This window comes from Eurosta solidaginis, chromosome 4, assembly GCF_040869045.1.
Source record: "Eurosta solidaginis isolate ZX-2024a chromosome 4, ASM4086904v1, whole genome shotgun sequence".
In the NCBI taxonomy this organism is placed as follows: domain Eukaryota; kingdom Metazoa; phylum Arthropoda; class Insecta; order Diptera; family Tephritidae; genus Eurosta; species Eurosta solidaginis.
The window spans coordinates 96398404-96424432 of NC_090322.1; the positions used below are offsets into that span (position 1 = coordinate 96398404).

Genomic DNA, 26029 nt, shown 5'->3' on the forward strand with positions numbered 1-26029 from the left:
GTACCTGTGTGATTACTTTGTTTCTTGTAAACAAGTTTTAAGGGCTCGAATATTGTGTCAGAAATTGTGTTTATCTGTTCGTTTATTATTCTACCATCGAATGTTTTCTGTTTGTAGATTTCCATGTTTTCGAGTACGTTCAGACGTCGGCCTTTTGCTGTTTTATCGATGTTGGCTGGGGAACATTCATTTTCGACCATGTGATTAGCGAAGTTGGACTCGAGGTATGTTATTTGGACTCTGTGTTTTTTTGTTGTAATCCCTAATGTGTTCTCTGAACCTCATTAATTTTTGCCGTCCTGTTTGCCCTGTGTAACTGTGTTGGCATCCGCAGGTAAGTAGATCCTCTGAGTTAGTGTTAATTCTTAGTTTTCGACCTAGATTGTTCGATGTTTTGAACGATGTGTTAATGTAGTGTTTTTTTAAAGTTGGCCAATTTCCAGATGTTATTATTTTCCTTTTCATTACTTCTTTTTAGTTCTCCATGCGTCCTTCTGAGCTTATCTATTAGTGATTTTTTATATCCGTGCAATGTTATATATTACTTCAAGCTCTCTCTTATATGCTTCTTGTGTCAGAGGTGTTCTTTCAAGTCTATGTACCAAATGTCTTAATGCAGCATTTTGTTTTGTTGGGGGTTATTTGAGTTATTATGTATTATTGTGTCGGTGGCCGTTGGCTTTCTATATATTTCGTACTTAAATGTTTTGGCAACTTTATCTATATTTATAGGGAGGCCTAGATAGTTAATTCCTCTGTCTTTTTCGGTTTCCATTGTGAACTTTATGTTCCCGTGCTGCTTGTTGAAGTACTCCAGTAATAACTCTTCGTTATTAGTAGTTAAAACGCATATTATGTCATCCACGTAGCCTATTTTGGGCTTCAGTTCCCGGTGGAACTTTTCTTCCAGATTTCGCTCGAGCGAAAGGAGTATGGGAAGGTGATCGGATGCCAATGTTACCATCGACTGCCAGTTGACGCAGTTAACGAGTCATGCCAGTGAGTAGTGCGCTGGTGTCAGGGCAGTATCCACTGAGACAGGAGTGATGTAAGGGGAGGGAATGGAGGGAGGTGTCGTTGCTGATACCAGAAAATTTGGGAAAGTGGCAGCGTCCAAGGCAGGAACTGCATTGGACCGGTGACGCATGCACTGAGTCTGTTTTCCTTACCTACTTGTGTGCTAATGCTGGAAAAAGGGGAGAAAACGGGACAGAGGCTGATGCTCGGCATTGCTAACTATTCTTCTACGGATATTGTAGTTATGGGTAGTAGCGGCCGTGTGAGCTGGTGGCGCCGCGGGGTGCTAGCTAAGGCGCAGACTACGCCCTGGGACGCCCTTGGGCGTGGTCAGCAAGGTGCCAAAAAGGATTTGTAAAAAAAAATTACGACGTATGTTGGAATCTAGCCCACAACACTCCGTGCTATATAACCATCCTTTACGCGTTGCACACTGGCAAGAGTGTGATCGTGGTAAAAAGATTCGTTTCCGGCACCCGCAGCAAAGCCATTTCTCTTGAACGGGATCAGGTATTGGTCACGGATTGGGTTCGATACCTTACAGGATCTGGAGAATATGGCGTGGTCCCGCTGCTGGTAGGATCACAATTTTTCGGAGGAAAGCAGGCTCATCCTTAGCTCCGTGTAGCTAACCTGCGTGCCAAATTTGAATATATCTCAATTAGGTATTAGAATACCGAAAAATGTACTTTTTGAAATTTCTGTGATTTTTTGAAGCTGAAAGCCAAATAATTATTATATTGGTGGCTCCTAAGGTCTAATTACTAGGGTTTATTTTTAACAAAAATCTACAAGTGGAATTATTTTTGAAATTGAACTTATTACGTTTCATTCTGAAGTTATCAGTTTAAGCAGGCTCTGAAAAATCTAAACGTAACTTGCCTTAAGGGTTTTTTGATCATATAGCTAATCAGTGATCACTCAAATCAATAACAGTTAAAATCTATGTGTGATAGGAATTTGAAAATGGTGCTGTTTTTAAAAAATTTTAAATATGTGTCACTTAACCTGCTTAAAATGAATTTAAACAAGGTTATCCACATGTCAGTTGAAATAGCATGAAATATTTCTAAAATGGTGGGTTAACTACTTTTCCAATAGGAATATTTTCAACTCTCCAACTTGCCAAGTTGATTTTCATCCACTTTATGGTAACGTTTAGCACCCATATTTTAACGGGGTGCCTGCACTATTTAATTAATTTGAAGTCAGACCACCTCAGATTTTTTTCGCATTCCTGTTTCGTGAGGTCAAATAAGCATTACGAAAATTCCCCGAGCGCTTTTTGAGAAAACTGCATTTTGGTGCATCATCATGTAACATCAATTGCATTGTGTGACAGTGAAAGTATACTCTTACCGATTATGTCCCGCAATTTGTAGATCTACTCGTGCATTAGTCCGCACGTACTTAGAATTCCAATATACCCTCAAACTCTGGAGTTAGGGACCAAAAACCACCTTTCCATAGGTTGATTCATATATTGGCTTATAACGAAGAGAAATACAAAATTTAATTTTCGTTTGTTACAGATAGAGCTGTGAACTGCATCCGGATTTTTCAACTATCCGGATAAACTCGATATTCAATAAACGGATAGCTAAGCAAAAAATTCGGATATCCGGATTCATAAATAGAAGGTCCGGATATCCGCTATTCGGATATCCGGATACGTAAACGGGAAATCCGGATATCCGTATGTCCGGATGTTGGAATATAAAAGTTGAATATCTGCATATCAGAATTGAACGAAGAAAAAATTATTCATAAAATTAGTTTGTAGATTATTAAATTAACGTCAAAAAGTAAAAAGCTACAATTTTACAAACATCAATTTTTTTTCTTAATGTTAAATAAACATATGTACATATATTGTACATCAATTTGTTGCTTTCACTGGATATCCAAAAATACGGTTATTAACCAGATCTTCATAAATCCGGATAGTTTCACAAACGAATATTAACCGGATATCCATGCCGTCCGGATTTTATCCGTATCAACGGATATCCGGATATTCGAATATGCGGATAGTCCCAGCCTTAGTTACAGAACCATTATTTTTTGCTTAGAAGTGGAATATCTCAGCCGAATTTCAATGTTTGACCACTTTTAGGCGAAAAATATTGGTTATGCAACGAACGATTTCAGAGGCTGATCAAATTTAAAAGAAAAGCAAGATACAATTTATTCTGCTTTTTTGTGTCTTCATAACTATGAAACTTAGAATACAATTATAAAACCTTATTTAATCTGTGAAGTTCGTATCTTTTTGGAAGTGGAAATGACTGTGCATTCTTCAATATATTTTGCAAGGTTTTTCTGACATTTCTACATATACATAAATTTACAAATTATACATTGCTGGAAGCGCAAAAATGTCCTTTTTTATAATGACAACAGAAATAAAGTTATAAGCCAATATATAAATCAACCTATGAAAAGGTGAGGGAGGAGGCGAGCACGATACCATAATTGCCGTTGAGGGAAAACCGGTTCCAGGTCCGACTATGACGAGAATGGCTAAAAAATAACAAGGTGCCGGGTGACGACGCACCTTCCGCCGAGCTGTTCAACCACGTAGTTGTAAAATATGGTCGGATGACAGCATAGCTCCAGATTGGAATTTGAGTGTGCTCTGCCCTGCTTCACGCCTGTAAACTCTGCTATCGACCAGATCATCACAATAAGCCAGAACCTCAGGGAGAATCACGATAAAATAATCGAACAGAATTGTTTAGGCGGTATTTTATTCTGATGACCGGTTGATTAGAGATATACAATTTTAGCACAACATAGAAAATAAATATGAGGTCAAAAATTACTACCTACTTTTGCAATACCGTGAACAGCAATTGTTTTATAAGTATGTTCGGAAACTAGATGAAATACTTTCGATCACATTTTCGGCCCCAAATATTAAGTAAGGAAATACAAAATTTATAATTCCAATTTCGTTTTATAAGAAAAAGGTGTAAAATACAAGGTAAATTAGAACTATCAATATCGGGATGATAGTGTAATGAGGGTTTACAAATATGAATCAGTAAAAAATGGTTTACACCTAAGGCTACTTTTGCGATATCTCGCCACGCCGATTTCATATATTTTTTATATTCAATATTTAATATTTCATTAACTCACTGACTTCTCGGATTTATAATATAAGTAGGAATAAGATATATTTGAACTAAATATATATATGTACCTTAGTTTGGAAAAACTTTTTAAATATAGCTTTACAATGTTGACCCTTCATGTCTCGTGCATCACTAGGCAAAGCCCCGGTTAGAGCACATAAATCTCCGATGACAGAATGGTTTTGTATTTGCTGGCAATCAAAGCCTTTTGAACCCCAATTTTCAGGAATGCCTCCAAATCCAGGATTAACCAAGTCCAATCGATTCTCCGAGAGCACATTTATGTATATTAGATCGATGCAACAAAGCAATAAATGGAAAGAAGTCACAATATCCATATTATAACTAGGCTCTTCATTTTTAGCACATAAATAAAGGCACCAACATAAGTCGTACAGTTTGCTTACAGAGCAACGAGCAACAGATCTGCAGAAAATAAAGAAATAAAAATTTTAATAAGCATGAAAGAGTATGTACATATGTGGGCCGTTTATTTTGAAAGTGGCATAAGTCATTTCATGTCGTTTAATTTCAGTGGTAAGTTGTTTGTAACTCTCCTCGCTGTTGCGTTATAAAATGATGGAGGCAAGTTACATACTGGTTCGGATGTAGCTCGTCGGATAGGGATCGAATCTGTGTCACATCACTTGGATTAAAATCGTTAATAACAAAAATATACGTGCTTTTAGTAGGCATTCTCTAATGTATGAAATTGGATACTATGAATATCATACTGTAACAAATTTCAGCGAAATTCCTCATATTTGCAACCTCCTGCTAACGTTCGTATCGCTAAACTGTTGAATAAAATAACTCCATATTCAATAATGCAAAATGGTCTTTATTAGACTACTTTAAAAATACTTCACAATAACACTTATACTTCGCAACCAATAGCGTGCTTAAATCAAACTGATTGCTCATGCCGCAGCTGGTGCTGCTTTTATACTCTTCGGTTTCCTCATTGGCATATTTCTAGGCGTTTCTCCTTCTAGAATTTACTACTTCTTTACCACCTATAAACTACAGATGCATGTTTATAGCTTCTCGCATAGCAATATGCGCGATAATTGCATACTTTTGTGAGTATCTCAGATATATAGATATGTATGTGTGAGAACTACTTTGCTGATGATGGCATACTTTGTGAGTATCTCTCCGCTGCTGTATGTGCATATGTGTAGACATAATTATTGATTTGTTTATGTAGATACAAGTGACTGTTTAGTATCGGCTTATATATGATAGTATGCCTTAGTGTTGCTAATATTCGTCACACTGCCCTCCACAAATTTCCGAATCTTTTTTTTTTATTTAAACGCCGCACAGTATAACTTTTTTCACTTTTAGGATGACAAAAGTCCAAAAAACAATGTTCTCCAATCTCAAAAATGTTTTGGCATGCATGATTAATAACCAACTTTTAAGAAAATGTATACGCAGAAAAGTAAAAAACCCACGATCACCGTGATAAGCATTATGAAACTTGGATAATTGAAACAAGTGTAAAAATCATTTCACAGTCCGAGATATAGGCCAAAACGTGGACCCGGGCACCCCTAGAATGTGTTTATACAATATCGATATCAAGAGAAAGCTGTTGATGGGTGCTTTAGTACAGGATAGTTTTCATACCTATTGGTGACTAGGGTCTCGAGATATAGGCCAAAACATGGACCCGGATACCCCTAGAATGTGTGTGTTTTTAATATCAAACGAAAGCTGTTGCTGAGAGCTTTTAAGTAATTTTCATTGTGATATTCGATTTAGTCGCATCAACCTGGCAAAACTGATAAATATGCATGCGAAGCCGAAATGAAGATATGAATTAATAATACCCACATACATACTACTCGGAATGGGACTGGAACAAAATACATACCACCTTCTGGGACTGGCAATAAGATATGTAGAATAATGGGAAAAAATTGAGAAAAGAGAGAAGGAGAAAGAGACTGAGAAAGAGATAGAATGAGACGAAGATGGAGATAGATGAAGCGAAAAATATGGAGGGAGGAGTGAATACAAAGATTAGGAAAGAGTGTAGAGGGACGAGGGCAGAGTTAGACAGAAAAAGGTTATTAAAATGTATGCAGATATACCAAATTTAGGGCAGAACAACGTCTGCCGGGTCTGCTAGTATCTAATAAATTTATATGCTCACTTTGCATATTTTTTTCAAAAAATTAATAATTAACAATGAATTCAAATAAAATGACCCAAGGCGAACATGTTTAAAAATTGTCCTCAAGTTGCTAAAAAAAAGCAAATTAACCAAAAAAGGTGCCGATTTAAAAAAAAATAGATTGCGATTGGCTGAAAGAATAAGCGAAATCAGTGACGCAAAATCCTTTAGTAGGTTCTAGGGGCATACACACTCCTTTGAAATGATTCTTACCTCATACTTAAGTTCAGGATATATGTACGTATGAAAAATCACTTGGGCTTACATTCAAACATCTGTTGTCTATTTGCGAAACTATACAATAGCGTCTGAAATGTTAATTTTGATTTTCACACTTAATCCTTCAACACCCAAGTCTCCCGGTTTGAGATTTCCTAAAGTTGGCGGCCCTATTCAAAACTATTCCCTTGGAGTGAATCACATTGATTATAGCCTATCAACCAAGTTTAAATATCACCTACTCGTACCTTTTACAAATGTGAATACTTAGGCACATATATTTACCAGGTGAGGCTTTATCCTTCGCAAGAACACTCAAAGTGGTGAAGGAAAAGCTTTCCCAAGACAGTCGAAGTAAGGACCGTGTGTTCTACTACCCTAACGTAGTGGACAGTCGAACTAGTCTGAAAAATGAAGCTACGCGGTCATCCATAATGAGCTCTTATATCATAAGGCCGAAAAACAGAAGTTAACATCTTCCAACTTAAAATCGGTCGACTTTCATTCTAAAATATCGTTTTGATTTAACGAAGACTATTAAAATCAATGCTGTGAACATAAACGTCTGCAAACCTTGGTCTACATTTTAAAAATTTTATCCAGGATCCTTGTAAAATTTTAATTATGTAGATGCGCCGAAGATTATACGATTTTCACCCATTACGCAATGACATCTTATGCTTATGATTTCGAGGGCGGCATCTTTGGCTGAATAGTCACTCCCTAGCGTTTCAAGGCGTTTCTCTGGTGTAGCTAGGCAGGATAGCGCGACAAAAGCATCCGTTGGAAATTCCTTGGACCTACACCTAGAGCTTCTAGGAAAGTGACGTCAACGAAGGTATGAGTTCGAAGTCGTAGTCCTATAGCTTCTGTGCTGGTATATGGTGTGAGGGTCAGGAGACGTGGTAGAGACTGGTGGTCGGTATTGCTACTGTTCGCACATCGGGAATAGCTCTTAAAAACAGCCGAAACAACTGGAGGCGCCCTGTACCACGAGAGTCATGAGTATTAAAAGAACATTAATAGCAACCGTAAGTCGCATTTGTGCGTGGCCGCCAAGGAGCCACAAATGATTTAAAGGAATTGTGTTCGCGACGATTATTAGGACAAAAGTGTGACTATTTTATGTATCTCTATTTCTTTTCAGCAGCCGCAGCAGTACCAATTCCAAAGACCGGGGTTAGGTTCAAAGCCTCTCTGGAGCAAGCGAACGAGGAACAATCCCTCAGCAAGGAGCTACTCCTGAAAATTTTTAACAGTCTGCGAGATCTTGAGGCAAAAACCGCGGATCTTTCCGAAATGGCCAACACGTTGATTTCCTTAAATACATACAAACAAAACCTTTGCTAAATATTTTTTTAAATAGAAAAATCAAGCCACCGCCGCTGCCGTCACATCGTCGCCCCTCTGGTGCCGCCGCTGCCTCCATCCCGCGGGTGCTACGCCGACCGTTGGCCGTCCGCCATACTACCGCCTTGCCCATCCCGCCTTGCTGGTGCCGCCGCTGCCACACCAACCACTGGCCGTTCGCCGTCCAATCGCCATTCAGCCGCCGCTGCTACAACGACCGTTGGCCGTTCGCCATCCTACCGCCGTTAAGCCGCTGCATCCGTAACGCCGCTGCTACGACGACCGTTGGCCGTTTGCCATCCTACCGCTGTTAAGCCGCTGCATCCGTCACGCCGCTGCTACGACGACCGTTGGCCGTCTGCCATCATACCGCCGTTAAGCCGCTGCATCCGTCCCGCCGCTGCTACGACGACCGTTGGTCGTTCGCCGTCCTACCGCCGTTAAGCTGATGCATCCGTCACACCGCTGCTACACCAGCCACTGGTCGCTTGCCACCCTACCGCCGTTAAGCCGCTGCTTCCGTACCGCCGTGCCAGTCCGTCCGTTACCCGATCGTTCAACGGCCCTACCGAACCTCCTCTACTCCAACGACCGTTAGCCGCTGCTCCCCCCCCCCCCCCCCCCTCGCCATCTTGCGACGGAAAGCTCCCGCCCGACTAATATCTCCAGCCGTGTGTGCGTGTGTTCGTAACACATAAATATCGTGTATTTATTCAGTAGGGGTTTGTGGGACCTTTACTCGACTCTGGATTGACTGAGCGTTACCCCAACCTTAGACAAAACCCACCTCATAAACTACTTCTTGCTCTAGCAGCAACTGAATCTACCCAATCTACTGTATATCATACGCTCAAAGATCCCGCTTTTAGATCAGTGTCAATTTTCAGCCAATAATGACTGTAACCATTACCTTGTTCTATTCGTTTCAATTTTAATTTGAAATGGAGTACCAATACAAAAACTTTGTTTAACCGTTTTCATCTAGGAAAAGCTCGCCTTTTAGAGAGGTTATAATTTTAGATAATAGGATTTTTGCATCTAGATAAATAGATAGTAGATATATAGGGCCCTGTAGAAAAAAATTTTTTTCAAAAGGAAAAATAATTTTATTAATAACCTGTAGAATAAGAAAAATAATTCTATTATGACCTGTATAATAGGAAAAATAATTCTATTATGACCTGTAGAATAGGAAAAGTAATTTTATTAATGACCTGCGGAATAGAAATTATCAATAGGAAAAACCTATTAATAACCCTGTAGAATATAAAATATCACTAGGAAAAATAATTTTATTATGACCTGTAGAATAGGAAATATAATTTTATTAATAACCTGTAGAATAACAAAAAAAAAAACAAAAAAAAGAATATCGATAAAAATAATAAGTTTACTCGAATACCCTATAAGGTAGAAAATATCGATAAAAATAATAATTTTACTCTAATCTATATATATAAAAAGAAGTGTACATTTTGATTGTCACTCCATAACAGATAGAAAGATTGCCATGCAATTTTTAGGGAAGATACAGGAAGGAGAGATGATGGTTAGTTGATTTTGAAATCCCAAATCGGTTTAGCCGTATGTATATAAAAATGAATGTTTGTATGTATGTCTTCGATGAACTCAAAAACTACTAGACCGATTGTTATGGAAATTGGTATATATATGTATTTTTCCACGGGAAAGGTTTGTATAATGAGTACTTTGATACCGGGTGACTAGGGTCTCGCGATATAGGCCAAAACATGGACCTGGGTAGCTCCAGGAAGTGTTTGTACAATATGGGTATCAAATGGAAGCTGTTTATGAGTACTTTGACACTGGGTATTTTTCGTACCCCTGGGTGAGTAGGGTCTCGAGATATAGGACAAAACGTGGACCCGGGCACCCCTAGAATGTGTTTATACAATATGGCTATCAAATGAAAGCTGTTAATGAGTGCTTTAGTACAGGGTAGTTTTCATACCTATTGGTGACTAGGCTCTCGATATATAGGCCAAAACGTGGACCCGGGTACCCCTAGAATGTGTTTATACAATATCGATATCAAATGAAAGCTGTTAATGAGTGGTTTACTACAGGGTAGTTTTCATACCCATTGGTGACTAGGGTCTCGAGATATAGGCCAAAACGTGAACCCGGGCACCCCTAGAATGTGTCTATACAATATGGATATCAAATGAAAGCTGTTGATGAGTGCTTTAATACAGGGTAGCTTTCATACCTATTGGTGACTAGGGTCTCGGGATAGAGGCCAAAACGTGGATCAGGGTAACACTAGGATGCGTTTTTACATTATGGGTATCAAATTGAAGCTGTTGATGTGTGCTTTACTACAGATAATTTTTTTTATACCGCTGGGTGTCTTGGATCTCGAGATATAGGCCAAAACATGGATCCGGATACCCCGAGACAATGTTTATACAATATGTAAATCAAATGAAAGCTGTTGATGAGTGCTTTAGTACAGAGTAGTTTTCGTACCTATTGGTGACTAGGGTCCCGAGATATAGGCCAAAACGTGGACCCGGGCACCCCTAGAATGTGTTTATACAATATCGATATCAAGAGAAAGCTGTTGATGGGTGCTTTAGTACAGGATAGTTTTCATACCTATTGGTGACTAGGGTCTCGAGATATAGGCCAAAACATGGACCCGGATACCCCTAGAATGTGTGTGTTTTTAATATCAAACGAAAGCTGTTGCTGAGAGCTTTTAAGTAATTTTCATTGTGATATTCGATTTAGTCGCATCAACCTGGCAAAACTGATAAATATGCATGCGAAGCCGAAATGAAGATATGAATTAATAATACCCACATACATACTACTCGGAATGGGACTGGAACAAAATACATACCACCTTCTGGGACTGGCAATAAGATATGTAGAATAATGGGAAAAAATTGAGAAAAGAGAGAAGGAGAAGGAGACTGAGAAAGAGATAGAATGAGACGAAGATGGAGATAGATGAAGCGAAAAATATGGAGGGAGGAGTGAATACAAAGATTAGGAAAGAGTGTAGAGGGACGAGGGCAGAGTTAGACAGAAAAAGGTTATTAAAATGTATGCAGATATACCAAATTTAGGGCAGAACAACGTCTGCCGGGTCTGCTAGTATCTAATAAATTTATATGCTCACTTTGCATATTTTTTTCAAAAAATTAATAATTAACAATGAATTCAAATAAAATGACCCAAGGCGAACATGTTTTCAAATTGTCCTCAAGTTGCTAAAAAAAAGCAAATTAACCAAAAAAGGTGCCGATTTAAAAAAAAATAGATTGCGATTGGCTGAAAGAATAAGCGAAATCAGTGACGCAAAATCCTTTAGTAGGTTCTAGGGGCATACACACTCCTTTGAAATGATTCTTACCTTATACTTAAGTTCAGGATATATGTACGTATGAAAAATCACTTGGGCTTACATTCAAACATCTGTTGTCTATTTGCGAAACTATACAATAGCGTCTGAAATGTTAATTTTGATTTTCACACTTAATCCTTCAACACCCAAGTCTCCCGGTTTGAGATTTCCTAAAGTTGGCGGCCCTATCCAAAACTATTCCCTTGGAGTGAATCACATTGATTATAGCCTATCAACCAAGTTTAAATATCACCTACTCGTACCTTTTACAAATGTGAATACTTAGGCACATATATTTACCAGGTGAGGCTTTATCCTTCGCAAGAACACTCAAAGTGGTGAAGGAAAAGCTTTCCCAAGACAGTCGAACTAAGGACCGTGTGTTCTACTACCCTAACGTAGTGGACAGTCGAACTAGTCTGAAAAATGAAGCTACGCGGTCATCCATAATGAGCTCTTATATCATAAGGCCGAAAAACAGAAGTTAACATCTTCCAACTTAAAATCGGTCGACTTTCATTCTAAAATATCGTTTTGATTTAACGAAGACTATTAAAATCAATGCTGTGAACATAAACGTCTGCAAACCTTGGTCTACATTTTAAAAATTTTATCCAGGATCCTTGTAAAATTTTAATTATGTAGATGCGCCGAAGATTATACGATTTTCACCCATTACGCAATGACATCTTATGCTTATGATTTCGAGGGCGGCATCTTTGGCTGAATAGTCACTCCCTAGCGTTTCAAGGTGTTTCTCTGGTGTAGCTAGGCAGGATAGCGCGACAAAAGCATCCGTTGGAAAGTCCTTGGACCTACACCTAGAGCTTCTAGGAAAGTGACGTCAACGAAGGTATGAGTTCGAAGTCGTAGTCCTATAGCTTCTGTGCTGGTATATGGTGTGAGGGTCAGGAGACGTGGTAGAGACTGGTGGTCGGTATTGCTACTGTTCGCACATCGGGAATAGCTCTTAAAAACAGCCGAAACAACTGGAGGCGCCCTGTACCACGAGAGTCATGAGTATTAAAAGAACATTAATAGCAACCGTAAGTCGCATTTGTGCGTGGCCGCCAAGGAGCCACAAATGATTTAAAGGAATTGTGTTCGCGACGATTATTAGTACAAAAGTGTGACTATTTTATGTATCTCTATTTCTTTTCAGCAGCCGCAGCAGTACCAATTCCAAAGACCGGGGTTAGGTTCAAAGCCTCTCTGGAGCAAGCGAACGAGGAACAATCCCTCAGCAAGGAGCTACTCCTGAAAATTTTTAACAGTTTGCGAGATCTTGAGGCAAAAACCCCGGATCTTTCCGAAATGGCCAACACGTTGATTTCCTTAAATACATACAAACAAAACCTTTGCTAAATATTTTTTTAAATAGAAAAATCAAGCCACCGCCGCTGCCGTCGCATCGTCGCCCCTCTGGTGCCGCCGCTGCCTCCATCCCGCGGGTGCTACGCCGACCGTTGGCCGTCCGCCATACTACCGCCTTGCCCATCCCGCCTTGCTGGTGCCGCCGCTGCCACGCCAACCACTGGCCGTTCGCCGTCCAATCGCCATTCAGCCGCCGCTGCTACAACGACCGTTGGCCGTTCGCCATCCTACCGCCGTTAAGCCGCTGCATCCGTAACGCCGCTGCTACGACGACCGTTGGCCGTTTGCCATCCTACCGCTGTTAAGCCGCTGCATCCGTCACGCCGCTGCTACGACGACCGTTGGCCGTCTGCCATCATACCGCCGTTAAGCCGCTGCATCCGTCCCGCCGCTGCTACGGCGACCGTTGGTCGTTCGCCGTCCTACCGCCGTTAAGCTGATGCATCCGTCACAACGCTGCTACACCAGCCACTGGTCGCTTGCCACCCTACCGCCGTTAAGCCGCTGCTTCCGTACCGCCGTGCCAGTCCGTCCGTTACCCGATCGTTCAACGGCCCTACCGAACCTCCTCTACTCCAACGACCGTTAGCCGCTGCTCCCCCCCCCCCCCCCCCCCCCCCCCCCCCTCGCCATCTTGCGACGGAAAGCTCCCGCCCGACTAATATCTCCAGCCGTGTGTGCGTGTGTTCGTAACACATAAATATCGTGTATTTATTCAGTAGGGGTTTGTGGGACCTTTACTCGACTCTGGATTGACTGAGCGTTACCCCAACCTTAGACAAAACCCACCTCATAAACTACTTCTTGCTCTAGCAGCAACTGAATCTACCCAATCTACTGTATATCATACGCTCAAAGATCCCGCTTTTAGATCAGTGTCAATTTTCAGCCAATAATGACTGTAACCATTACCTTGTTCTATTCGTTTCAATTTTAATTTGAAATGGAGTACCAATACAAACACTTTGTTTAACCGTTTTCATCTAGGAAAAGCTCGCCTTTTAGAGAGCTTATAATTTTAGATAATAGGATTTTTGCATCTAGATAAATAGATAGTAGATATATAGGGCCCTGTAGAAAAAAAAATTTTTTCAAAAGGAAAAATAATTTTATTAATAACCTGTAGAATAAGAAAAATAATTCTATTATGACCTGTATAATAGGAAAAATAATTCTATTATGACCTGTAGAATAGGAAAAGTAATTTTATTAATGACCTGCGGAATAGAAATTATCAATAGGAAAAACCTATTAATAACCCTGTAGAATATAAAATATCACTAGGAAAAATAATTTTATTATGACCTGTAGAATAGGAAATATAATTTTATTAATAACCTGTAGAATAACAAAAAAAAAAAACAAAAAAAAGAATATCGATAAAAATAATAAGTTTACTCGAATACCCTATAAGGTAGAAAATATCGATAAAAATAATAATTTTACTCTAATCTATATATATAAAAAGAAGTGTACATTTTGATTGTCACTCCATAACAGATAGAAAGATTGCCATGCAATTTTTAGGGAAGATACAGGAAGGAGAGATGATGGTTAGTTGATTTTGAAATCCCAAATCGGTTTAGCCGTATGTATATAAAAATGAATGTTTGTATGTATGTCTTCGATGAACTCAAAAACTACTAGACCGATTGTTATGGAAATTGGTATATATATGTATTTTTCCACGGGAAAGGTTTGTATAATGAGTACTTTGATACCGGGTGACTAGGGTCTCGCGATATAGGCCAAAACATGGACCTGGGTAGCTCCAGGAAGTGTTTGTACAATATGGGTATCAAATGGAAGCTGTTTATGAGTACTTTGACACTGGGTATTTTTCGTACCCCTGGGTGAGTAGGGTCTCGAGATATAGGACAAAACGTGGACCCGGGCACCCCTAGAATGTGTTTATACAATATGGATATCAAATGAAAGCTGTTAATGAGTGCTTTAGTACAGGGTAGTTTTCATACCTATTGGTGACTAGGCTCTCGATATATAGGCCAAAACGTGGACCCGGGTACCCCTAGAATGTGTTTATACAATATGGATATCAAATGAAAGCTGTTAATGAGTGGTTTACTACAGGGTAGTTTTCATACCCATTGGTGACTAGGGTCTCGAGATATAGGCCAAAACGTGGATCAGGGTAACACTAGGATGCGTTTTTACATTATGGGTATCAAATTGAAGCTGTTGATGTGTGCTTTACTACAGATAATTTTTTTTATACCGCTGGGTGTCTTGGATCTCGAGATATAGGCCAAAACATGAACCCGGATACCCCGAGACAATGTTTATACAATATGTAAATCAAATGAAAGCTGTTGATGAGTGCTTTAGTACAGAGTAGTTTTCATACCTATTGGTGACTAGGGTCCCGAGATATAGGCCAAAACGTGGACCCGGGCACCCCTAGAATGTGTTTATACAATATCGATATCAAGAGAAAGCTGTTGATGGGTGCTTTAGTACAGGATAGTTTTCATACCTATTGGTGACTAGAGTCTCGAGATATAGGCCAAAACATGGACCCGGATACCCCTAGAATGTGTGTGTTTTTAATATCAAACGAAAGCTGTTGCTGAGAGCTTTTAAGTAATTTTCATTGTGATATTCGATTTAGTCGCATCAACCTGGCAAAACTGATAAATATGCATGCGAAGCCGAAATGAAGATATGAATTAATAATACCCACATACATACTACTCGGAATGGGACTGGAACAAAATACATACCACCTTCTGGGACTGGCAATAAGATATGTAGAATAATGGGAAAAAATTGAGAAAAGAGAGAAGGAGACTGAGAAAGAGATAGAATGAGACGAAGATGGAGATAGATGAAGCGAAAAATATGGAGGGAGGAGTGAATACAAAGATTAGGAAAGAGTGTAGAGGGACGAGGGCAGAGTTAGACAGAAAAAGGTTATTAAAATGTATGCAGATATACCAAATTTAGGGCAGAACAACGTCTGCCGGGTCTGCTAGTATCTAATAAATTTATATGCTCACTTTGCATATTTTTTTCAAAAAATTAATAATTAACAATGAATTCAAATAAAATGACCCAAGGCGAACATGTTTTCAAATTGTCCTCAAGTTGCTAAAAAAAAAGCAAATTAACCAAAAAAGGTGCCGATTTAAAAAAAAATAGATTGCGATTGGCTGAAAGAATAAGCGAAATCAGTGACGCAAAATCCTTTAGTAGGTTCTAGGGGCATACACACTCCTTTGAAATGATTCTTACCTCATACTTAAGTTCAGGATATATGTACGTATGAAAAATCACTTGGGCTTACATTCAAACATCTGTTGTCTATTTGCGAAACTATACAATAGCGTCTGAAATGTTAATTTTGATTTTCACACTTAATCCTTCAACACCCAAGTCTCCCGGTTTGAGATTTCCTAAAGTTGGCGGCCCTATCCAAAACTATTCCCTTGGAGTGAATCACATTGATTATAGCCTATCAACCAAGTTTAAATATCACCTACTCGTACCTTTTACAAATGTGAATACTTAGGCACATATATTTACCAGGTGAGGCTTTGTCCTTCGCAAGAACACTCAAAGTGGTGAAGGAAAAGCTTTCCCAAGACAGTCGAACTAAGGACCGTGTGTTCTACTACCCTAACGTAGTGGACAGCCGAACTAGTCTGAAAAATGAAGCTACGCGGTCATCCATAATGAGCTCTTATATCATAAGGCCGAAAAACAGAAGTTAACATCTTCCAACTTAAAATCGGTCGACTTTCATTCTAAAATATCGTTTTGATTTAACGAAGACTATTAAAATAAATGCTGTGAACATAAACGTCTGCAAACCTTGGTCTACATTTTAAAAATTTTATCTAGGATCCTTGTAAAATTTTAATTATGTAGATGCGCCGAAGATTATACGATTTTCACCCATTACGCAATGACATCTTATGCTTATGATTTCGAGGGCGGCATCTTTGGCTGAATAGTCACTCCCTAGCGTTTCAAGGTGTTTCTCTGGTGTAGCTAGGCAGCATAGCGCGACAAAAGCATCCGTTGGAAAGTCCTTGGACCTACACCTAGAGCTTCTAGGAAAGTGACGTCAACGAAGGTATGAGTTCGAAGTCGTAGTCCTATAGCTTCTGTGCTGGTATATGGTGTGAGGGTCAGGAGACGTGGTAGAGACTGGTGGTCGGTATTGCTACTGTTCGCACATCGGGAATAGCTCTTAAAAACAGCCGAAACAACTGGAGGCGCCCTGTACCACGAGAGTCATGAGTATTAAAAGAACATTAATAGCAACCGTAAGTCGCATTTGTGCGTGGCCGCCAAGGAGCCACAAATGATTTAAAGGAATTGTGTTCGCGACGATTATTAGGACAAAAGTGTGACTATTTTATGTATCTCTATTTCTTTTCAGCAGCCGCAGCAGTACCAATTCCAAAGACCGGGGTTAGGTTCAAAGCCTCTCTGGAGCAAGCGAACGAGGAACAATCCCTCAGCAAGGAGCTACTCCTGAAAATTTTTAACAGTCTGCGAGATCTTGAGGCAAAAACCCCGGATCTTTCCGAAATGGCCAACACGTTGATTTCCTTAAACACATACAAACAAAACCTTTGCTAAATATTTTTTTAAATAGAAAAATCAAGCTTTTTAAACTAAGAACACCGGCCTAGGCCGGCGCGCCGCCTTTTTTGTGTTGATGAAAATTTAGACTCTTTTTGTTACAGGGTAGCATATTAACTGATTTAAATATTTGGCATTGAAATTGTTGGCTGTTTACACTACATCTCCCTTTTCTTTCAGAATGCTTATGCATTTGGAGAATGCATAAGCATTCTATTTTTATTTAGTTAAGTATGAATTAATTCTATATTTTGTATTTTATGTTTGTAGGTTGAAAATTTACTTATTCTATTAAGTCTATTTTTTTGTATTAGTATTTTCTTATTATTTATGATATTGCTATTTTCTATGTTACTGGGAAATTTTTGCTTATCCTCATTTCCTATTCTAGATGGGATTAAAGTGTCATTAATTTTATTATCGATATTTTCTACTTTATAGGGTACTAGAGACCCAGCAGACGTTGTTCTGCCCTAAATTTGGTATATCTGCATACATTTTAATATGCTTTTTCCGTCTAACTCTGCCCTCTACACTCTTTCCTAATATTTGTATTCACTCCTCCCTCCGTATTTTTCGCTTCATCTATCTCCATATTCGTCTCATTCTATCTCAGTCTCCTTCTTTCTTTTCTCTTTTCTCAATTTTTTCCCATTATTCTACATATCTTATTGCCAGTCCCAGAAGGTGGTATGTATTTTGTTCCAGTCCCATTCCGAGTTTCAGTCCCAGTCCCACTCCGAGTCTCAGTCTCAGTGCCAGTCCTAATCCCAGTCCCAGTCCGTCTCTGGTCTACTTCCCGGAAAAAAGCATCGTAAATACTAATATAGGCAAAGTTATATACCAAATTTCAGGCAAAACGAATAGGACGTATTTAAATAGGTATGTGGGTATTATTAATTCATATCTTCATTTCGGCTTCGCATGCATATTTATCAGTTTTGCCAGGTTGATGCGACTAAATCGAATATCACAATGAAAATTACTTAAAAGCTCTCAGCAATAGCTTTCATTTGATATCAAAAATACACACACATTCTAGGGGTATCCGGATCCATGTTTTGGCCTATATCTCGAGACCCTAGTCACCAATAGGTATGAAAACTACCCTGTACTAAAGCACTCATCAACAGCTTTCATTTGATATCCATATTGTATAAACACATTCTAGGGGTGCCCGGGTCCAATTTTTGGCCTATATCTCGAGACCCTAGTCACCAATAGGTATGAAAACTACCCTGTACTAAAGCACTCATCAACAGCTTTCATTTGATATCCATATTGTATAAACACATTCTAGGGGTGCCCGGGTCCACGTTTTGTCCTAAACCTCGAGACCCTACTCACCCAGGGGTATGAAAACTACCCTGTTCTAAAGCACAATCAACAGCTTTCATTTCATATCCATATTGTATAAACACATTCTAGGGGTGCCCGGGTACACGTTTTGGCCTATATCTCGAGACCCTAGTCACCAATGGGTATGAAAACTACCCTGTAGTAAAGCACTCATTAACAGCTTTCATTTGATATCCATATTGTATAAACACATTCTAGGGGTACCCGGGTCCACGTTTTGTCCTATATCTCGAGACCCTACTCACCCAGGGGTATGAAAACTACCCTGTAGTAAAGCACTTATTAACAGCTTTTTTTTGATATCCATATTGTATAAACACATTCTAGGGGTGCCCGGGTCCACATTTTGTCCTATATCTCGAGACCCTACTCACCCAGGGGCGCGAAAAATACCCAGTGTCAAAGTACTCATAAACAGCTTCCATTTGATACCCATATTGTACAAACACTTCCTGGAGTTACCCGGGTCCATGTTTTGGCCTATATCTCGAGACCCTAGTCACCCGGTATCAAAGTACTCATTATACAAACCTTTCCCGTGGAAAAATACATATATATACCAATTTTCATAACAATCGGTCCAGTAGTTTTTTAGTTCATCGATGACATACATACAAACATTCATTTTTATATACATATGGCTAAACCGATTTGGGAGTTCAAAATCAACTAACCATCATCTCTCCTTCCTGTATCTTTCCTAAAAATTGCATGGAAATCTTTCTATCCGTTCTCGAGTTATGGAGTGACAATCAAAATGTACACTTCTTTTTATATATATAGAAGAAGATATAACTTTTCTATTAGTTTTTTGTTTTAATAACTTGGTTAATTGGATGTTGCAAAGTCCGTGTTAAGCTGACATCGAAAGCGCCTGTTTTTTTTTAAATAACTTTTGAACAGTTAGAAAGAGTTATATTTCGCAATTAGTTTCTTATAACTGGCAGTGATGCGCATCTGTGGACACCACTTTCGACTATATCCGACCAATTTTCGACATGAACAATAAATGGCCTAAACAGTCTTAAACGAGTAGAAAATATAGTAACGCGCCGGACGCCGCTGCCGCCGCCGCCGCGCCGATATTTTTGACATTTGGCGGCGGCGTGCGAAAAACGACCCTAATCGGCGGCGGCGGCGGCGGCGTATATCTCTAGTATGTAAGTATGTATGCTTAAGGTAAATATGTATGTATGTATGCTTAAAGTAAATATGTATGTAAGAATATGTTTAGAATAATTTAGTATAAATAAGCTGATAATAATGGAATAAAGAAGCATTCGCTCATTGATGTTGAAACCTCTCAAAACCGATTATTTCATTTTTAATCTTTTATAACATTTATTTAAAAATAAATTTCAAAGCTGATTATGATGCCAAATTGTATGCGCTAAGTGGAGTATAATCGTGGCTAAGTTGCCAAGTTTACGCCAAATCAAGTCAAGTCTATGCTAAGTATCAGTAATGGGCCCTTTACCCTCTCGGTGTACTCCACGTATGCGTCCGCATTTCCGAGATGAGCCAATCTTTCAACATCCGACGCAAACTCCTGCAAAGTCTCATTCGCTCGCTACCACGTCTCCCGACAGCGGCCATCAATGCTTCATAACTGTTCCGTTCGTACTCTGGAATCGTCTGTAAGATTTCCGCTGCATGCCCTTTCAATGCCACGAACAGAGCTGCAATTTTATCTTCAGCATTCCAGTTGTTCACTGCTGCGGTCTCCTCAAACTGTAGCTTAAAGACCTGAAAAGGAACAGAACCGTCAAATGATGGTGTCTTTACCTTTGGATTACTAGCTGAAACTGCTGGGCGATTTATATGCAACTCCTGTATACGACCGCTCAAAGCTTCTATCTCGGCATCCATTTTGTCCTCGAGCTGTACAATTTTTGTATTCTGTGCTTCTAACTGCGAAGACACCCTTATCTCCTGCGCCTCCAGCTGCGAGGATATGCGAGCCTATTGTGCTTTCAACTGTTCTGTCAACTGAGATGTCATATATGTCTTATGTTCTTCCAGTTGAGTCTCCATCTTGGATGTTATTTGTGACGACATTTCTGAAATGCGTGCCTGCTGTATTTCCAATTGTGATCTTGTGTCTTCTGTTCTGCCAGTTGAGATGGCACTGTCGATGTTTGAGCAGATATTGCAGCCAAAATCGTGTTCAAGTCTGTGCTCGTAACTGTCTGCGATATTTCGTTTTTCTCTTCAATTTTTGTTGTTGTCTCTTCCCCATCAGGATGAAAGACATCATCGTCCACATTAATTCCTTCCGACAACATAGGGTCTCGTAGCCGTGCTTGAAGTTCGATCTTATTGCCGGTTGTATTCAATCCACGGTTCTCCACCTCCTTTTTCACTTGCTGGATCCTCAATTCACTTAACTTTGGCATGTCCAATTTGTATTCGCAATGCGGAATTTATTCAACAATTCCTCTTCTTACACCAATTGTAACGAATTTCAGGGAAATTCCTCTTATTTGCAACCTCCTGCTAACGTTCGTATCGCTAAACTGTTGAATAAAATAACTCCAATATTCAATAATGCAAAATGGATTTTATTAGACTACTTTGAAATTACTTCACAATAACACTTATACTTCGCAACCAATAGTGTACTTAAATCAAACTGATTGCTCATGCCGCAGCTGGAGCTGCTTTTATACTCTTCGGTTTCCTCACTGGCATATTTCTAGGTGTTTCTCCTTCTAGAATTTACTTACCAGCTATAAACTCACCGGCTATAAACTACAGATGCACGTTTATAGCTTCTCGCATAGCAGTATGCGCGATGATTGTATACTTTTGTGAGTATCTCAGATATATGCATGTGTATGTGTGATAACTACTTTGCTGATGATTGCATGCTTTTGTGAGTATCTCTCCGCTGCTGTAAGTGCATATGTGTAGACATAATGATTGATTTGTTTATGTAGATACAAGTGACTGCTTAGTATCGGCTTAGAGATGATAGTATGCCTTAGTGTTGCTAATATTCGTCACAATACGAACGTATGATTTTCCTTCGGACAAGATGTTAAACTCCGCGTGTACCCTCCCTACCTTGTGTTTCCGACACCAAAAAAGTATATAATGAAAACACCCTATTTATGTATTCACATATTTACGTATGTATATAGGTATATGGCAACACACTTTCGTACACAGCTGTCGATGGTTATTCAGAACAAGTTTTGTTTATTTGAATTCAGATTTAAGTTATTACTAGCCTTTACCCGCGGCCCCGTCCGCAAGGAGAAATTTAAATATATGGGCTATTCGCGTTAGCCTGCTTATCAAGTTATCTGTTTAAAATTTTGTTTTCTGTCTAATGAATTTTATTTTTGTAATTGAGTAAAAAAAAGAACTAAATGAGCTGATAACCTGATAGGATCCCAAATGATCCCGAAATTATACAGAAAAAGCTACGAAATGACCCCCACGCTATCGCGGACGGATCCCGAAAACTATCCAGAAATGCCCCGGAAGGGTCTCCAAAAGTTCCCGGAATAGTCCCAAAAAAACCCGAAATGACAACGACACGATTCTAGACGTATCCAGAGAACCACACAGAAATGATCCCTGAAGGTGTTCCAAAATGATCCCGAAAAGGTTCCGAAATGACCCTGACGGGCTCCCGGGCGGATCTCAAAAACCATCCAGAAAATATCCAGGAAGGGTCCCTAAATTATCCCGACATACTCCAGAAAAAGTTCCGAAATGGCTCCGAGGGTATCCACGACGGATCGCGAAAACCATACAGAAATGATTCCGGAAGGATCCCATAATGATCCCGAAAAAGTCCGGAAATGACCCAGATGGGATCCTGCACAGATCCACAAATGATCCCGGAAGGGTCCAAAAACTATCCCGGAAAAGAAACAAAAAACCCCGAAATGGCTCCAACGGCATCCCGGACGGATACAGAAATGATCTCGGAAGGGTCCCCAAATGATCCTAAAATGGTCCCGAAATGACCCTGATGGATCAGGCAAACCATCAAGAAATTATGCCGGAAGGGTCCCCAAATGATCCCGAAATAATACAGAAAGTCACGAAACGACCCCTAGAAGATCCCCGAATGATCCCGTATTAGCCCCGAAAAGGTCCCGAAATAACCACGACGGGATCCCGGAAAAACCCGAAAACCATCCAGAAATGATGCCGGAAGGGATCCCAAATGATTCCGAAAGAATCCCGCAATGATTCGGACGGGATACCGAACGGATACCGAAAATCATCCAGAATCGATGCCGGAAAGGTCCTCAAATGATCACCTAATAGTCCCGAAATGACCCTGACGGCATCCCGGACTGATACCGAAATCCATCCAGAAATGATCTTGGGAGGGACCCCAAATGATCCCGAAAAAGTCCCGCAATGATTCCGACGGGATCCTGAACGGAAACCGAAAACCATCCAGAAGTCATGCCGGGAAGGTCCTCCAATGATCACCTAATAATCCCAAAATGACCCTGACGGCATCCCGGACTGATCCCCAAATCCATCCAGAAATAATCTTGGGAAGGTCCCAAAATGATCCCGAAATAGTGTCGGAAAAGTCCCGACATTACCCTGACGTGTTCCCGGAACGTATTAGTCGAGAAAAAGTCCCGAAAAGACCCCGACGGGATCCCGGACGAATCCAAAAACCATCCAGAAATGATGCCGGTAGGTATCCCAAATGATCCCGAAATGACCTCGTCGGCATCCCGGACGGATCCCGAAAATTATCCAGAAATGATGCCGAAAGGGTTCCCAAATTAGTCCCGTATTAGTCGCGAAAAAGTCCCGAAATGACCCCGACGGGATCCCAGACGGATCCCGAAAACCATCCAGAAATGATGCCGGAAGAGCCCCCAAATGATCTCAAAAAAAATCCCCAAATGAGCCCGACGAGATCCCGGACGGATCCCGAAAACCTTCCAGAAATAATGCCGGAAGAGCCCCCAAATGATCCCGAAAAAGTCCCCAAATGACCCCGACGAGATCTTGGAGGGATCCCGAAAACCATCCAGAAATGATGCTGAAAGGATCCCCAAATGATCCCGTATTAGTCGCGAAAAAGTCCCGAAATGACCCCGACGGGATGCCGGACGAATCCCGAAGACCATCCAGAAATGATGCCTAAAGGGACCCCAAGTAACCCCGAGAAAGTCCCGTAATGATCCCGGAAACCATCAAGAATTTATCTCTCGAAGGTACGCAAATGATCCCGAAAGTACCCCGACGGGATCCCGGACGGATCCCGAAAACCATCCAGAAATGATGCCGGAAGGGTCCCCAAATGATCGCGAAATAGTCCCGAAATTATTCCGGAATAGTCCCGAAAATGTCCCAAAATAACCCCGACGGGATCCCGAAAACTTTACAGAAATGATCCCGAAATAGTCCCGAAAAAGTCCCGAAATTACCTCGGCGGGTTCCCGGACCGATCCCGAAAACCATCCAAAAATGATCCCGGAAGGGTCTCGATATGACCCTTACGGGATTACAAATAAGGTGAAGCTAATTATAAAACCATGTTAATAAGGCAGCAGGCGCATTGGAGCGAATGAAAACTTACATAGAAACATACAGGTAAAGCTAATAAAAGCGTGCTAATAAAAACTATTGAAGGAGGGCGGATGGCGGGAGTAGAAGGAGAGGACCACTGATCGTTCCTCCAAAATTGTCTAGATCTCGATCTGTATGTGCCAGATACCAAAAACTATTGATTTAGGAGAAAATTTATATTGAGTTATAACAATAGATGTATAGATTTTACACCAGAGGGGGTGATAAGTGGGGGGGAGGGGGCAGAGGGTGTCATTGCTTACTTTGTAAGCCCTCGACTTATTTGACCCCTTGAGTCTGATATTGGTGAAGGCCAGTATACGTAAAGTTATAATGTGTAAAAATTATTAAAAAGTAATTGCTCGAAGGGGTCGTGGGACCCCCACGCCTCTTTCCATGTTCGAAAAAAATTTCGCTAGTAGACTATTGTCTGTGTCCCAAATTTCATCAAAATCCGTGTAGCCATTTTGGCGTGATTCAGTCGCAAAGACGAAAAAATATAATAATAAAATTATAACTGTTCCTAGAGGGCGGGGACCACGCCCCTTTTGAAAAATATATAGCTAGTAGATCCTTCTAGACTATTGGCTATATGTGTGCAAAATTTCATCCAAATCGGTCCAGCCGTTCTTGCGTGATTGAGTCACAAAGACAAACGTCTGGACAAACATCTTCACATCCAAACTTTGCCATTTATAATATATATTAGATTAGATTATTTTAATTAATATTACTAAATATAGCAATAAAATCATTAGAAATGAAATTTACTTATATGTAATGTATACAAATAAAAAAGACTACGTAACATTGTGAAAAGTTTTGAACTGTTGTTTATTTGTATTCAGATTTAAGTTATTATTATTTTATAATTAATATTACTAAATATAGCAACAAAATCATTAGAAATGAAATGTAATTATGTGTAATTTATACAAATAAAAAAAACTACGTAAGTTTAAATATATATTTATCCGGCTTTTATTTTTTCCACAGGTATTAATGTCATATGAACAGAAAACTCTGTTGATGTAAAAGTTTACGCTATTAATCTAGAAAGAAAAGAAATATCTGTTATTTCAGTAGATTTCACTGGTAGTGTCATTTCGACAATAAACAGTTTACGCTGGTTATTTTGCTGAGGAAACTGACCACATGGTCTGACTGCAACCATACTGAAATTCTTTACAGATTCTGCATACCAGAATGGACAGATTTTTGCAAACCACATACCAACTTTAACAAGGGATACGAGATATTAATTCCTGAGAGTGAACAGTGGGTTAATGACCCAGATTGGCCCACTAACAGCATTCAGATTTACAGAGATGGATCTAAACTAGATTACAGGGTCGGATGGGGTGTCTATTCGGAACGATTGGAAAACAAAGATCGTTTCGCCTTCCGGATCACTGCCCTATGGCCGAAATTGCGATTTTAGCGGCAAAAAATTCCCGACAAACTAGCTTCACCAAATTTGGTGTGTAGACTTCTAATGATAAAAAAATGGGCGGGCCACGCCCCCTTTTTTCAAAGTAGTGGCAAAACGGACTTCCTGGCAAGCTAGCTTCACCAAATTTGGTGTGTAGACTTCTAATGATAAAAAAATCGATTTGAGAAAAAAATGGGCGGGCCACGCCCCCTTTTTTCAAAGTAGTGGCAAAACGTACTTCCGGGCAAGCTAGCTTCACCAAAATGGTTACATGGACAAAAAAAGCAACTTGAGAAAAAATTGAACGGTCCACGCCCTCTTTTTCCTATATCCAAAACCTAAATTGTCGCCAAAAATACTAACCAAAAAGCTGGCTTCATCAAATTTTGAAAACGGACTTCTTCTGACAA

General features: G+C 39.9%; 1 protein-coding gene across 4 annotated transcripts in view; it reads right to left on the reverse strand.

Annotated features, from left to right (window-relative positions):
• The window catches only part of Rbf (Retinoblastoma-family protein), a 597832-nt gene that overhangs the window by 398323 nt on the left and 173480 nt on the right, over nt 1–26029 (reverse strand). For all 4 annotated transcript variants that reach the window (XM_067782297.1, XM_067782293.1, XM_067782295.1 and 1 more), the window contains one exon: nt 4226–4583. In XM_067782297.1, coding sequence (XP_067638398.1) covers nt 4226–4583 — 358 coding nt within the window. The remainder of the gene's footprint in view (nt 1–4225; nt 4584–26029) is intronic.